Source organism: Nicotiana attenuata, unplaced genomic scaffold (genome assembly GCF_001879085.1).
Source record: "Nicotiana attenuata strain UT unplaced genomic scaffold, NIATTr2, whole genome shotgun sequence".
In the NCBI taxonomy this organism is placed as follows: Eukaryota; Viridiplantae; Streptophyta; class Magnoliopsida; order Solanales; family Solanaceae; genus Nicotiana; species Nicotiana attenuata.
Window position 1 is genome coordinate 155,358 of NW_017670868.1, and position 16,470 is coordinate 171,827.

General features: G+C 38.5%; 1 protein-coding gene across 1 annotated transcript; it reads right to left on the reverse strand.

Moving 5' to 3' along the window:
* Positions 1-378: 378 nt before the first annotated feature.
* LOC109244049 lies at positions 379-1,285 on the reverse strand. The gene is made up of 3 exons (XM_019411079.1): positions 1,030-1,285; positions 647-895; positions 379-452 (listed from the first exon to the last, which is right to left on the reverse strand). Exons 1-3 carry the CDS (start codon positions 1,283-1,285, stop codon positions 379-381), a joined length of 579 nt encoding a protein of 192 aa, XP_019266624.1.
* Between the last annotated feature and the right edge of the window lie 15,185 nt (positions 1,286-16,470).

Genomic DNA, 16,470 nt, shown 5'->3' on the forward strand with positions numbered 1-16,470 from the left:
ACGTTGAATATAACTTCTTCATCGTTCAACCTCATTTTTAATTCCCCAGTTTCACAATCAATCAATGCTCTCCCAGTGGCTAAGAATGGCCTCCCTAAAATGATGGGTATCTCCTCATCTACCTGGCAATCCAGAATAACAAAGTCTGCAGGGAATACAAACTTTTCCACTTGTACCAGCACATCATCAAGAACCCATGTCGGCCTTTTAACCGTGCGGTCAGCCACTTGCAACAACATCGAAGTTGGTCTAGCTCTGCCAATGCCCAGTTTTGTATATATTGCCAAAGGCATCAAGTTTATGCTGGCTCCTAAGTCACATAATGCTTTTGCAAAGGCATAACTCCCAATAGTACACGGAATAGTGAAGCTACCTGGGTCAGACATCTTTTGAGCCATGGGTCTTGTCACTACTGCACTGCATGTCTGTGTCAGAGTTACTGTGGACAGGTCCTGAAAGTCAAATTTTCGTGACATTAGGTCCTTCATCATCTTTGCATAGCCTGGCATTTCCCTCAAAGCATCCATCAGAGGAATATTCAATTGAAGTTGACGAAGCATCTCCATGAATTTCCTGTATTGATCTTCTTTCTTTTGTTTTGCCAGTCTCTGAGGGAATGGTGCAGGTATCACCCTTTGTGCACTACTTGCTGGCTTCTCTTTGTTGGGGTTTTGTGGCACAAGAGGTACCACTTGTTCTGCATCTTGTTCACTCTCTTTAGCCTTACCCTTATCATCCTGAACCTGTTTAACCACCACTTCAATAAGTTCTGCTGATTCATCTATCTCTAATGGAGCTGGAGCGACTGGCTTAGTCTCTCTTCTGGATTGCGCAACCTCTTGCTCTCTGTCTAAATCTCTCCCATTCCGGAGACTTACTTCCATCAGCTGATCTCCTTGGGGTTAATGTTCGTGTCAGCTGGCAATGTTCCCTGTGGGCGGTTATTTAAGGCCATGGACAGCTGCCACAATTGAGTTTCAATATTCTTTATTGCTGAGTCATGCACTGCCAATTTTTCCTATATCTTACCATTTGTTCTAATGAGTTGTTGAAGCATACCCCTAATTTCTACCATGTTGCCATCCTGTTGCTGAGGAGGTGGCTGATATGCCAACTTTTCCTGGTTCTGCTGTGGATAGCCCTGTTGTCTCTGATATGACACCATTTGGCCTTGGGGTTGCATACCTCCAGGTTGTGGCATGTTTGGTCTGTACTGCTTATTGGGTGCTGGTCTCCACTGATGTCCTCCTTGTCTTTGACCCCCAAAATTGTTGACATAATTCATATCCTCTCTTAACCCTTAGTTGTCACCTTCTCCACTCCATGAACACACATAAGACTGATTAATGCAAGGTGTGCACAGTCCTCCATTTGTTGTGTCAATAATATGCACTTGCTTTGTACCCATCTCATCAATCTTCTTTATCAATATACTCATCTGAGTCATGAGTGTGGCTGTGTTCTCTGCATGCGAATTATTTGGGTCAAGAGGAACTGAATGCACTATTGGTGTTAGGGTCGTACCTCTCGTCATCCACCCCGAATTCTGGGACATCTTGTCAAGAAGGATTTTACATTCTGTGAATGTCTTGCTAAAAAATGCACCCCTAGCTGAAGCATCTACATTGGCTTTTAAATTGTCTGCTAACCCCATGTAGAATCTCTGGCCGAGCATTTGGTCTGGAATACCATGGTGGGGACACTTCACTAGCATCCCTTTGAATCTTTCCAAATTTCCTGCAAGGTCTCAGTAGGCTGCTGCTTGTACTGCAGTATCTCATCAATCTGTCTTGCAGTCTTGTTTGGGGGGGGGTAAAACTTGTTCAGGAACTGCTTGACTAATTCCTCCCAAGTGATAATGGAATTTATGGGAAGTGAATTCAGCCAAGTCTGAGCTTCCCCAGTCACAGAGAACGGGAACAGTAACTACTTGATGGCTTCTAGGGTCACCCTTGGCTGCCTTTGGGTCACACAAATCGACAGAAAGTTTTTTAGGTGTTGTTGAGGGTCTTCAATGTGTGACCCGGAGAACAATCCCTTATTCTGCAGAAGATGCAACATGTTGTTGGTGATCTGGAATGTCTCTGCTTGTATCGGGGGCACAGCAATGGCGGTGGCCAGGTTGTCAGCTATTGGTTGTGCCCAATCATAAAGTGCAGCTTCTGGCACAAGAGGTGCCACCACTCTGACGTTTGGGTCAGCTTGGTCATCCCTGATGTTTCCGTTGACGTTATCTACGTCACCCATTTCAATTTCAAGTTGGTGTGTTTGTTGTGATTGTTTGTTCTTCTTGTTGGCATGGTTTAATGCCCTGAATGTTTTCTCGGGGTCTGAGAGTCCTTCAAGCAGTTCACCAGTCCTCGAAGAATCTCTAGGCATACACTTGAATCACACAACAGTTCAAACGTGAGAATTTCAATGCAAAATTATTTAACACCGTAGAAAATTGATCTAAGCTAATAATTCTAGCACTACTTCTAAGTTTTAATAAGTAACACCGTTAATTCCCCGGCAACGGCGCCAAAATTTGATCACGCCCAACTGTGCCTTATAAAAGACAAAGCGGTCGTTGAAAATATAATCCGGTTTTCAAGTCCGGAGTCGAATCCTCAGGGAACTAACCTATCTACTACAACTCTTGGTGATGCTAGTACAAGCTCAAACAATTTCGGATGCAAGATTTTTATCAACAAAATATTGGATTTTTGTTTAACTAAGTCAAAATGATATTAAAACTAACAATATTCTAACTCAAAGATTAGTCAATGGTAAAAAGATCTAGGGTATTGATTTCCCCAATTGCTAGTTTGAGTATTAACTCTTTTGCTATAATCTCGCCGTAATACTCTATGAGAATTATGAGCTATGGGTTACCGCAATTATCTCTCGATCAACTACGATAATTTAGTAGAGCATTCTCTCGAACTACTTTAGCTGATAATTTATGCAGCTCTGAATTATCCCACCAAAGTTTCGTTATATCTAACCCCACTTTTAAGTTCAAGTAATGAATCTCTTCAATTACCCAAAAGTGGTGTTGTTCAACAGCAGTCTAACCTAGTATTCTTTCTCAAGCAACACAAGGCAATTAGACACAAATAATCAAGGGCCCATTCAATTAATCACCATACAACACATAGTTGAACAATCATATAATAAATCCGGCTCGATTGTCACAAAATTGAGTCAACACTTCATCCAACAATTGGTTCCATCAACCCTAGATTAAATATTTAGCTACTCATAGCAAAACATGATAAAACTACAAAAGTATTCATAATGTGCAATTGAAATAACAAAGAGAAGATAGAAAAACTCTAATGGTTGGTTGCTCTTCTCACACTTGTTCTAGCCTCCAAATCAATCTAAAAAACAATCTTCTCTTTGCTTGGGCGAGTTTGTTGAGTTTATAAAGGGTTCGGATAAGTTTTCCCTAATTTACACTTTAGTCCCAAAAATTTTGGGCAATTACACAGTCCACCGCGGCCGCGGCAGAACGCGGCGCGACTGCGGTGAAAGACAAACATTCTGCCCCGTTTTCTTAGCCTACCGCGGTCCAGCCGCGGTCGGGGTGGCGTCAAGCCCAGTCCTCTTTGCCTCTTTCTTGCTTATTTTCTCTTGGGTTCTTCTTGATTAGCCTTTTTTCCACATTCTTGACTCCAAAACACTTCATATGCTCTTCCTAACTTGGATTAGTCCCTGCAAAGCAAAAGAACACCAATTAGAGTATTTGTTATCATTTAGCCTTTAAAACAACCATAAAGTATGACACAATTGGAGTGTAAATAACATCTATATAGCCTATTGTCACTACCCAAATAGAGGTCCAATGCCTCCTGGACTGCAAGTATGGGACGGATAGTACACGCATAGAGCACGACTTAGAATTGAATTAGAGCGCTTTTAGGTAAACAACTTTAACATAGTAATCGGGTAGTAGGAGATGATAATCTGTGCCCGCTGAATAATATGAAGAAATCCCTACCTCAAGGGAGTTATGAAGTATTATTTATGTTGCACGGGGTAATCCTTTAGGCTAAAAAACTTAGGACCCCCTCTCCCTCTTTTATATGTTGCTATTAGATCTAAATATGTGTATCCCTATATTCGTACTAAGATCTCTAATCGTGTTGTAATGAAATTCTTTGACCTTTATATTCCCTTTGTTTTTTTGATCATTTAGCCTAATTGTAATCCACATAATCTTAAGTTCGGCCGGGAACCACAATTGTGGCCTCGAAGTGTGCCTAACACCTTCTTTTTGAGGTAATTTAAGCCCTTACCCGATCTTTGGTAGCATTGACTAGTCAAACAGAGTTATCCGCACAATAGGTGCCCTAACGCACCTCAAAAACTGTTAGATGGTGACTCTTCTCCTTTAGCACTCTATCTCCCATACAAAGGAGTTGTCACGACGTTGAACCCGCTTTCGTGAGAAAACATGGCGCGACAGGAATAGAAAGATGTTGTATTCTCCTTGAGTCCATCTAGTGCCCCCGGACCAGATGGTCTTTCTGGGAAATTTTATCATTCTTATTGGGATATTATTAAAGATGATCTATTACTAATGAATATAGATTTCTTTGCAAGTAAACATGTTCCAAATGTCATTACCCACACTTGCTTGATCGTCATTCCTAAAGTGGATAATCCTCAAGCTTTCAATGAATTAAGGCCAATTAGCTTGAGCAACTTCTCTTGCAAAATCATCTCTACTTTAGTGAACCAAAGACTACGCCCCCTCATGAACAAGCTGATCTCTCCTTATCAAACTGGTTTTATCAAAGGGAGATCCATCACTGAAAATATCATGAAAACTCAGGACATGGTCCATAATATTACAAAGCCTTCCATCCATGGGAATGTGGTTTTAAAAGTGGACATAACTAAAGCATATGATAGAGTGTCATGGGATTATCTATGCAATATTATGAAGCATTTTAATTTCAATGAAACTTGGATTGATATTATCTGGAGACTTATGTCTAATGTTTGGTATTTTGTTTAATCAATGGGAGTAGGCATGTGTTTTTTAATTCTACTAGAGGTTTATGTAACCCCTGTTAAATCGGCTTAGTTATGAATGAGCTAAAGGAGTAGTAAGGTTATATTTTGAACATCTGAAGTCCCATCGGGATGATTATGGGTGAAAATAGTTGTTTCAAAATCAAGATGGAAAGTGAGGTGCATAAGATTTGACAAAAATCGACTAAGTTTGCAGAAGGTTTGTCTTCAAGCAAGGTTTAGTGAAAATGTGTAAGGAATTTGGGAAAATGCAAAGCAAGAAAGTTGTAGGCCTTTGAAATAGCTTCCAACGATATATTGTGGAGCCCAAACGGAGGTCTGTGCGAAAGGTTATGCCCGTTTTACAGAATGATGCTTAAACACCGCGTTTGGCCGCGTTTGACCGCGACCGCGCTCGTGAGGCAGTTTTCCAGCGATTTACCGCGGTCGGGACCGCTGTCAGGCCTACTGGGACGCGGTGTCCAACCTGGGAAGTCATTTTTTTGCCCTATTTCATTCCGCACAGCCCCAAAACATAAAAACTTGCTCTAGAAAGTAAAGCTCTCAAAAACCTAACTCCTTAAGGGTCCCTCCACCACCCAAGATAAGTTCTAATGGTGATTCTAAGTTAATTTCAATTTTCCAACATATTATTAACATGGGTAAACCTTCCATATCATTAGATATTCAATTGGGACATCATTGTTGAGAGAAGGAAGCCTAGAACTCGAATTCAAAGGGTTTGAACTTCGAAGAGGTAATGTCTTCACCCTCTAATTGATTCTAACATTGGTTTAATGATAATAAATCCTAGTTCATGAGATGTGAGTTGATGAGTTTGATTGAAAAGCATGAACGGTTATGGGTTTGGTGTGCTGATTGTTGATTATTCGTTAAGGGTGTTTTTTACCTTATGGGTGATAAAGAATAATGTTGATTATAAACATTTAAGACTTTAGAATTTATATAGGAGCAAGAGAATGGGTTATTGGGCGTAGAGACACCATTAATAAGGACTATGAAGCTTTATGTCACCAAGTGTTTGAGAAAATGTCTAAGTAACCAAAATGTGAGAATTATTGCTAATATAGAATCCTTTTGATTTGTATTGATATGATTAAAGTTGAAAGGGTTGGCAAACGTTGTATTATGCTCAAGAGCAGGAAGTTAAGGTATGTGAGGCTAACTCTCTATGTTTGGGAATGTTAATGATTCTCCCTACACTACATTTCTTTTACGACGTTACTAATTGCCTCAGAAATATAGTTTAGCCTAATTCCTTGAATAGTTGCAGAACTTCTATTCTCTAGCTTGATAACTCGTTCACCAATTTCATTCTGAACGTTGTGAGCCTAGTGCGTATTCAATATACACTTGGGTTTGATGCCCCCGAGTCTTAGTATAGATTACTCAGTATGCCATAAACAGTTAAAGTTTCAGTGTTCATAATCAGTTCAAGAATACATGTCTCAGTCTAGTCCCATTCAATATTCCAGTATTATGTAACTCAGTGTGATCCAGTATTCCAGTATTATGTAACTCAGTGTGATCCAGTATTCCAGTATTATGTAACTCAGTGTGATCCAGTATTCCAGTATCATGTAACTCAGTGTGATTTAGTATTTCATTATCATGTATTGCAGTTTGATTCTCAGTTCCTGAATTGAACACCTGTATTTGGGCTTGAGGCCGCAGTTTATGCTTTATGCATCTTTGGGCCTGAGGCTGCAGTTTATGCTTTATGCATTTTGGACCTGAGGTCGCAGTTATGTATACGTATACTTGGGCCCGAGGCCGCAGTTGCGCGCGCGCGCACATACACACACACACACACACACACACACACACACACACACACACACGCACACACACATATATATATATATATATATATATATATATATATATTGGGCCTGAGGCCACAGTTTATTTATTCAGATAAACAGGTTGTTCATCATTCAGAAGAGGGAGTATTCGTATCCTTACTTCCTTTGTTCAGTTCAATTATTAGTTATCAATTCAGTTATCAGTTATCAGTTCAGTTATCAGTTATCAGTTTAGTTATCAATTATCAGTTATCATTTCAGTTTCAATAGTTATCATTTCAGTTATCAATTATCAATTCTCAGTTATCAGCTTAGTTTCAGTTTCAGCATTTACAATTCTTTCTTTCAGTTGCTTTACATACCAATGCAATTCAAATGTAATGACGTCTCTTTTGCCTGGGGCCTGCATCTCACGATGCAGGTAATGATGTACAGGTTGATGATTCAGAGCGCTAGGTTTCTTGTACCATCTATTTGGTGATCCCCAGTTCTTTCGGGGCATTATCATTACTACACTCTTCAGTATTTTCAGACAATCAGTGTTTTCAGTACAAATTAAAGGCTTCATAGACTAGAGTAACAGTTAGATAGAGTCTTAGGCTTTTCATGTTCAGCAATGTTAGCTACATATATGTTTCAGACTTTTTTAGTATTTCCGCACTTTGATTTATATCATCCAGACTTTCAGTATATCAGCATGTGTTAGTTTATCTTCCGCATTCAGTATGTTATGATATCACATGTTGATTCAGCCAGCCAGTTGGTTCGCTCGGTCACATGTGGTTAGGCACCGAGTGTCGTGTTACGTCCATGCCCAGGTTCGGGGCGTGACAAAGCTTGGTATCAGAGCACTAGGTTCAAGAGTCCTAGGGAGTCTATGAAGCCGTCTCTAGTGGAGTTTCCCTTATATGTGTGTGCCGGCCACTCATATAAATGGTTAACTACCAAGACATCCAGGATTGCCTCATTTCTTTCTACTCTAGATCGTGCCATGAAGCCCAGAGCAATAGTTAACCTTCTCTTCCTATCGAATTCCAAAGGTATTGGATGCCCAAGCGACGCGCAGGAGAAACCTAAAGTCCTAGAGAGGATAATTGCCCATTGGGGTATAATTATTGAGTACAGCTTGATAAATATGAGACTTGAGAGGATGTTAATAGTGGGATGCAATGGATAGTAGTAAGATTAGAGCATAACCTTTTCAGAAAGTACAAAAGCAGTTATCATGTTTTATGGATATCAGATTATATCAGTTACCCGTTAACGGCCTTTCAGCTAGCAAGTTTATGGTTATTTAGTATGCCAATTATTAGTTATTCAGTTACCAGATCTCCAACTTTCAGTGTATAAAAATTTCGGTGACTAGTGGGTATACATTGATGCCTATGGGTGCTAAAAGAAAATGTAAGTAACGGTGATTAGAGCAAAATCTTCGCATATTTTAGGTCTGGATTAAGACTCAAGACTCGCCGGATGGTGCAAGAAGTGATTTATTAGAGATGTATTTTTCGTACAACTCATGTATATGACTAAGAAAACATGATGGTAGCAGGTGGCTAGTAAAAGAATAGTAAATAAGTTTTGAGTTGATACAGTGAATTAACACTTTCAGCAGAGCTAGTAGAGGTACTATTTGATTCACTTAGCCAGGTTAACTCTAGTGAGCGGATGCCAGTTTGAAATAACGAACGTGTGTTAGAACCCAAAGAGTTTAAGTTAAACTCGAAGTACAGTGGCAGTGGGGGAAAAAATCAGCTAGGCAGTGAGAGAGCAAACTATAGAAGAATAGCCTTTAAGAATTATCCTAATGTGGTTTCTCCAGGATTGATAGTGTAAGTAGAGTTAAATTATTAAGATTGCGTATGATAGTTGTGAATAAATTAGATTTCCGTTAAGTGAATAATTTAGTTTTTCCTAGTAAGAAAGATTTCTCAGAAGTAAGTTGGAAGATGAAATCGTCATTGACGTAGGGTGCAAAGAATTGCAGAAAATAAGGAAAGTTATTAGGATCCTAACAAAAAGAGAAGGATCCTCAAGTATAAGACCTTTGGTCTAAGGGGTGATGTGAAAATTTTTAGTAAGTCCAGTTAGAGATTTGAAACCCGAATAGTTAGCATGGGATATGAAAAAGAAAATCAGTTCGGTAATGAGGGAAAATTGTATAATTACCACAGGGATTATGTCTAGCATGTGTAAGAAACACAAAGTGATTAGAATGATCACCGAGCTTAGTTATTGATGATAAAGTGATCATAGAAAAGCTATAAAAACCATGCCCAGTTATGTATCACGGGGGTAGTGTCATCGCATGAGACTCTAATCTTCGGAGTATAGACTTAGCTCACAACAATTATATAAGTGTTTTCAGGAATTGCTTGAGAATATAATCAAGTTTAGGAAGTATAACTCATCATTGAGGTAGATAAGAGAACTCTGGTGAAAAAAATTCACCGCTTAGCCCAGCTAGGAGTTCAATTTGCATACTCCAAAGATAGTAGAGTTATTGTCTAGAATATGACTTGTTCCCCCTTAGTAGCCATAGAGAAGGAGAAACAATTTGATGATCCCTGCGTGTTGCCTTTGAAATAGGAGATTCATAAGTATAAGACGATGGCTTTTGAATAAGGGGGAGATGATAGTACTTTGAGATACCACGAGAGATTGTATGTTCCAGACATAGATGGACTTAAAGAGGTAAGATCATGCGAGAAGCCTAGAGTTTCAGGTATTCTATTTACTCAGGTACCACAAATATGTACCATGGTCTTAAGGAGGTTTATTGGTGGACCAACACGAGAAAGAACATCACAGACCTTGTGGCCAAATTGTCCGAAATGTTAGCAAGTGAAAGCCGGGCAGCGGAAAGCCTAGTGTTTTATCATAGAATACACATATTTTGAGTGGAGATGGTAATATGAAATTTATGATAGGATTATGTTGCTCATTTTAAAAGAATGATTTGATTGGATGATTGTAAATCGACTTACCAAGTTAGCACACTTCTTGCTAGTAAAAACTACAAATTCAGTAGAAGATTATACCAAGTTGTACATTCAGGAAATCGTTTGATTGCATGGGACCCCGTTGTCCGTTATTCTGGACTGTGGTGCTCAGTTTAAAATGAACTTTTAGAAGTTCTTTCAGAAAGGATTAGGCACAAGTTTTTTTTATCCTCAGAAAGATGGCCAGGCAGAGCGCATTATTCAGACACTTGAGGATATGTCCTTGATGTTAAAAGTAATTGGGATTATCACATGCCTCTTATTGAGTTGCTAATAATAACACCTACCGTTCTAGTATCAGGATTGAACCGTGCGAGATATGGGCAGAGGTGTAGATCACCAATTTGTTGGTTTGAAGTTGGAGAAGTGGAGTTGTTAGGACCCGATTTGGTCTATCAGACTATAGAGAAAGTTAAGTTGATTCAAGAGCATTTGAAGAAAACTCAGAGCCGCCAAAAGTCCTATTCGGACGTGCGACATAGTGACCTAGAGTTTCAAGTTGATGATTGGGTGTTTCTGAAAGTTTCGCTTATGAAAAGCATTATGAGATTTGGGAAGAAGGGGAAGCATAGTCCCTGCTATATTGGGCCATATAGATTCTTGTGAAGGATCGGTCAATTAGCTTATGAGTTGGAGTTGCCACCATAATTAGTGGTGGTACAGCCAGTATTTCACGTGTCATGTTATAATATTCAAGTTTCCAGTACTCAGATACTCATGTCAGTTCAGTACTCAGATACTCATGTCAGTTCAGTACTCAGATACTCATATAAGTTCAGTACTCAAATACTCATGTCAGCTCAATACTCAGCTACTTATGTTAGTCCAATACTTAGACATTCATGCCAGCTTAGTACTCAGATTACTCAAATATTTGTGCCAGTTCAATATTCATATATCCATGTTAGTTCACTATTCACGTATCCATGGCAGACCAATATTAAGTCAATGTAGTAGTCATTCAGTTCAGTATCGCAACAGTTCAGTAATCATGCATTCATTCAATTTGGTATACAAGTGTTAATGAAAGTTCATGTTTTCACCAGACCCGTGTAAGGTCCGGAGTTAGCAAATTTATAGTCAGGACCATCATTCGAGAACGAATGATTCCAAGGGGGAGATAATGTAACACCCCGTAAATTTGACTTAGTTATGAATGAGTTAAACGAGTAGTAAGTTTATATTTTGAAAATGTGAAGTCCCATCGGGATGATTATGGGTGAAAACAGTTGTTTAAAAATCAAGATGGAAAGTGAGGTGCATAAGATTTGACAAAAATCGACAAAGTTTGCAGAAGGTCTTTCTTCAAGCAGGGTTTAGGGAAAATGTGTAAGGAATTTGGGAAAATTCAAATCATGAAAGTTGTAGGCCTTTGAAATATCTTTCCAACGATATATTGTAGAGCCCAAACGGAGCTCTATGCGAAAAGTTATGCCCGTTTTATAGAATGGTGCATAACCACCACATTCGGCCGTGTTTGACCGCGACCGCGGTCGTGACGCAGTGTTCCAGCGATTTACCGCGGTCGGGACCGTGGTGGCCAACTTGGGAAGTCATTTTTTTTGCCCTATTTCGTCCCCCACAGCCCCAAAACACAAAACTTGCTCTAGAAAGTAAAGCTGTCAAAAACCTAACTCCTTAAGGGTCCCTCCACCACCCAAGGTAAGTTCTAATGGTGATTCTGAGTTAATTTCAATTTTCCAACATCTTATTAACATGGGTAAACCCTCCATATCATTAGATATTCAATTGGGACATCATTGTTGAGAGAAGGAAGCCTAGAACTCGAATTCAAGGGTTTGAACTTCAAAAAGGTAATGTCTTCACCCTCTAATTGATTCTAGCATTGGTTTAATGATTATAAATCCTAGTTCATGAGATGTGAGTTGATGGGTTTGATTGAAAAACATGAACGGTTATGGGTTTGGTGTGTTGATTGTTGATTATTAGTTAAGGGTGTTGTTTACCTTATGGGTGATAAAGAATAATGTTGATTATAACCATTTAAGACTTTAGAATTTATCTAGGAGCAAGAGAATGGGTTATTGGGTGTAGAGACACCATTAATACGGACTATGAAGCTCTATGTCACAAAGTGTTTGAGAAAATGTCTAAGTAACCAAAACGTGAGAATTATTTCTAATATGGAATCCCTTTGATTTGTATTGATATAGATTAAAGTTGAAAGGGTTGGCAAACGTTGTATTATGCTCAAGAGCAGGAAGTTAAGGTATGTGAGGCTAACTCTCTATGTTTGGGAATGTTAATGATTATCCCTACACTACGTTCCTTTTACGACGTTACTAATTGCCTTAGAAATATAGTTTAGCCTAGTTCCTTGAATAGTTGCAGAACTTCAATTCTCTAGCTTCATAACTCGTTCACCACTTTCATTCTGAACGTTGTGAGCCCAGTGCGTATTCAATATAGACTTGGGTTTGATGTCCCCTAGTCTTAGCATAGATTACTCAGTATGCCATAAACAGTTGAAGTTTCAGTGTTCAAAATCAGTTCAAGAATACATGTCTCAGTCTAGTCCCATTCAGTATTCCAGTATTATGTAACTCAGCGTGATCCAATATTCCAGTATTATGTAACTCAGTGATCCAGTATTCCAGTATTATGTAACTCAGTGCGATCCAGTATTCCAGTATCATGTAACTCAGTGTGATTCAGTATTTCATTATCATGTATTGTAGTTTGATTCTCAGTTCTTCAATGTTCCGTAGTTTATGATTTATGCATCATTGGGCCTGAGGCCGCAGTTGTGCACATATATATATATATATATATATATACACACACACACACACACAGATATATATATATATATATATATATATATATATATATATATATATATATATATATATATATATATATATCTGTGTGTGTGTGGGGCTAAGGCCGCAGTTTATTTATTCAGATAAACAGGTTGTTCATCATTCAGAAGAGGGAGAATTCATATCCTTACTTCCTTTGTTTAGTTCAATTATTAGTTATCAGTTCAGTTATCAGTTATCATTTCAGTTTCAATTTCAATAGTTATCATTTCAGTTTCAGCATTTACAATTCTTTCTTTCAGTTGCTTTACATACCAGTGCAATTCAAATGTACTGACGTCTCTTTTGCCAGGGTCCTGCATCTCACAATGCAGGTAATGATTTACAGGTTGATGATTCAGAGTGCTAGGATTCTTGTGCATGCTATTTGGTGATCCCCAGTTCTTTCCGGGCAATATCGTTACTATAGTCTTTAGTATTTTCGGACAGTCAGTGTTTTCAGTACAAATTAGAGGCTTCATAGACTAGAGTAACAGTTAGACAGAGTCTCAGGCTTTTCATGTTAAGCAATATTGGCTACATATATGTTTCAGACTTTTTTAGTATTTCCGCACTTTGATTTATATCATCCAGACTTTCAGTATATCAGTATCTGTTAGTTTATCTTCCGCATTCAGTATGTTATGATATCACATGTTGATTCAGCCAGCCAGTTGGTTCGCTCGGTCACATGTAGTTAGGCACCGAGTGCCGTGTTATGTCCAGGCCCAGGTTCGGGGCGTGACAATTTAAGACAAGGGGATCCTTTATCTACCTCTCTTTTTCTTATTGGGGCTGAACTTCTCTCAACATTAATGGAATCTTTAAGCAATCATGATTTTATCCCCTTCTCGACAGATAATTAATTGTAGTCCTATAATATCTCATCTATGCTATACTGATGATACAATTTTGTTTTCCTCAACTGAACCTAATTCCGTGAAGATGATGATGGACAAGATGAAAACTTATGAGAAGATTTTAGGACAATTAGTAAATAGATCCAGATCTGGATTCTATGTCAAGTTCAAAAATGATGATCCAAGAATCAACCAAATCAAGCAGATTACTGGATACAATCCCTGCTAGTTTCCAATGCAATATCTAGGATGTTCTATCTACACGGGAAGAAAAAAAAGTTGTTTATTTCAACAACATGGTGGCTAACATAGCCAAAAGACTCCAACGCTAGCAAGGTAAATTTATGTCCGATGGTGGCAAAATTGTTCTTATTAAATCTGTTTTGCAGGCTATCCCTCTCCATATTCTATCGGTTGTACACCCTCCCAAGGCGGCATTCTACCAGATTAAAAAGATCATCTTTAATTTCTTCTAGGATATGGATGGTAATAGAAAGAAGAAGAAGCGGATGGCTTGGAATGAGCTTTGTTTTCCAGTCGAGGAAGGGGGAGTTGGCTTCAGATCTCTTACGGACACCTGTGATGCCTTCTTTGCTAAGATGTGGTGGAAATTCAGAACATAAATGTCTCTTCTCAAGGACTTTTTCCGAAGCAAAGTATTGTAAAAGGTTCCATCCTGTTGCAAAAAAATAAAAAAGCTACCAGCCAATCTCATACTTGGAGAAGAATGATAGACATCAAAGACAAGGTGGAACCATATATTTCATGGAGTCTTGGAGAAGGTGAAATATCATTCTGGTGGGACTCATGGACTAACTTTGTACCTCTGGCTCATACTTGGAATCAGTGAAAATTAATGAGATTTCTCCCTCTTCACGTGGTTAATTCCATCAAGGCCATCCCTTTCAATACCGATAGAAAAGACAGACACATATGGACTCATGATCCTTTAGGGGAGTTTACTTGTAAATCTGCGGGGCATACTCTGAGATTAAGAAAGGAACTACTCTTACAAGTATGACTATTTGGCATAAAAAGCTTCTTTTCAAAGTCTTCTTTTTTATGTTGAGAGTCCTATTGGATAAGGTGGCAACTGAGGTTGTTGTTAAAAGACTTGGAGTGAATATTCCCTCCATTTGTAACTATTTCTTCACTGACCATTATGAGGAATCCACTGACCCCCTGCTCAGTGATAATCATATTGCCAACCCAGTATGGTCCTTCTTCTGTAACCCTTGTGGTGTCATATTGGTCCAAGGCTAGGTAAGACATAGAATTATGAGGTGGTGGGCCCAAAAATGAAATCTATAAGACATTTTTGCAATGCCTACCTATAATCATATGTTGGAAAATTTGGAAAAACAGATGTTCTGCTAGGTTTGATGAAATGAACATGTCCCATCGATTCATTATCCAGCAAATGATCAAGATGATAACTATGCTTATCCATACGAGGTTCCTAGATGTGCATCTTCCTAACATTTGGCATGATACCTGTAGTAGAATTGAGAGGTTCCCCCTAGTATTCACTGTCAGATCGTTTATTGGCAAAAACCTCCAATAGGCTGGGTTAAACTCAATGTTGATGGTTGCAGCAAAGGTAATCCAGGTTCGGCAAGTGGTGGTCTTATCAGAGATCACAATGGTGTATTAATTGGTGCTTTTGCAGAATTCTATGGAGATTGTAGTTGCAATATTGTGGAAGCTATAGCTATGATGCGAGGCATCAGAATGTGTATTACAAAGGGCCTTACAAATGTTATAGTTGGATCTGACTCGCTGATTATTCTTAACTTGATCAAAAGGCTTAGGAAACCTCCTTGGAGATTCAACGATATTATTGAGCAAATTCAAACCATGATTAAGGATGCTAACTTTGTCTTTTGTCATACCTTGATATAAGGCAACAACTCTGCTGACAAGCTGGCTAACCTGGGTGAAGAATCCAAAGTTGTTTCTATCTTCAAGAGGTTGTATCATTACCCTTGAATTTTAGAGCTTCAATAAAGTTAGAAGTTATCCCTAACTTCAGATTCAGACAGAAGAAAAACAAGTTCGTTATCAATAACACCACCTAGCAATAAGCTTCTTCCTCTCACTTTTTTTTACATAGCATCCATGTGTGTTGCTACAAACTACCCTAGGATGCACAACCTTCTTGTTACCCAAGCTAAATACTTTTGTTCCCTCGTGTATCATAGGTTGAGTGCAGTTGTCATCTATCACACTATTTTGGATGCCAAGGCATATGCCACCTTCGTGTACTTATGATTTTTGATATATATATATATATATATATATATATATATATATATATATATATATATATATATATATATAGGTTGGAGTCATTCCTTAACTCCTTCATCATGATGATGGAACTATAAATTTTTAAAAAAAGCATTATTGTCTTAAAAGTTGGACTTTGTAAGTTCATAGTTCTTCAGCATATTCGGCAATTCTGGTACGGCTATATATGTTTTCACCTTTCTCATTAGATTTGTTTCTGCTTTTATACCGCCAAATTACTACATTTACCTATGAAACAAGAACAAGAGCTTATTCTGGGAGAAACTAAGATCCACACTAAAGTTTTCTAAGGACTTCTCCTTTAATTTTCTTGATTCCCTAGAACATTGCAAAAAGAAAACTCCCTCTAGTTAAGAAACTTAAAGAAACTATTTTGATTCAACAGAGTGCATAGTGGATAATTGTAACGACCCGGCTAGTCGTTTCATGAGTTACATCCCTATTTCCCCCGTTTCTCTTTCTTTATGTGTTGTTCAACTGTATTTCATCGTATCGTGTTGGTTGGTTCGGGTTGGAAGTGGTCGTACAGTGGAATGAGACACTTAGTCTCTTATTTAGAAGCTTAAGTTGGAAAAGTCAACCGGATGCTGACTTATGTGTAGAAGATCTCAGATGTGAATTCTGATGGTTCGGATAGCTTCGTTAG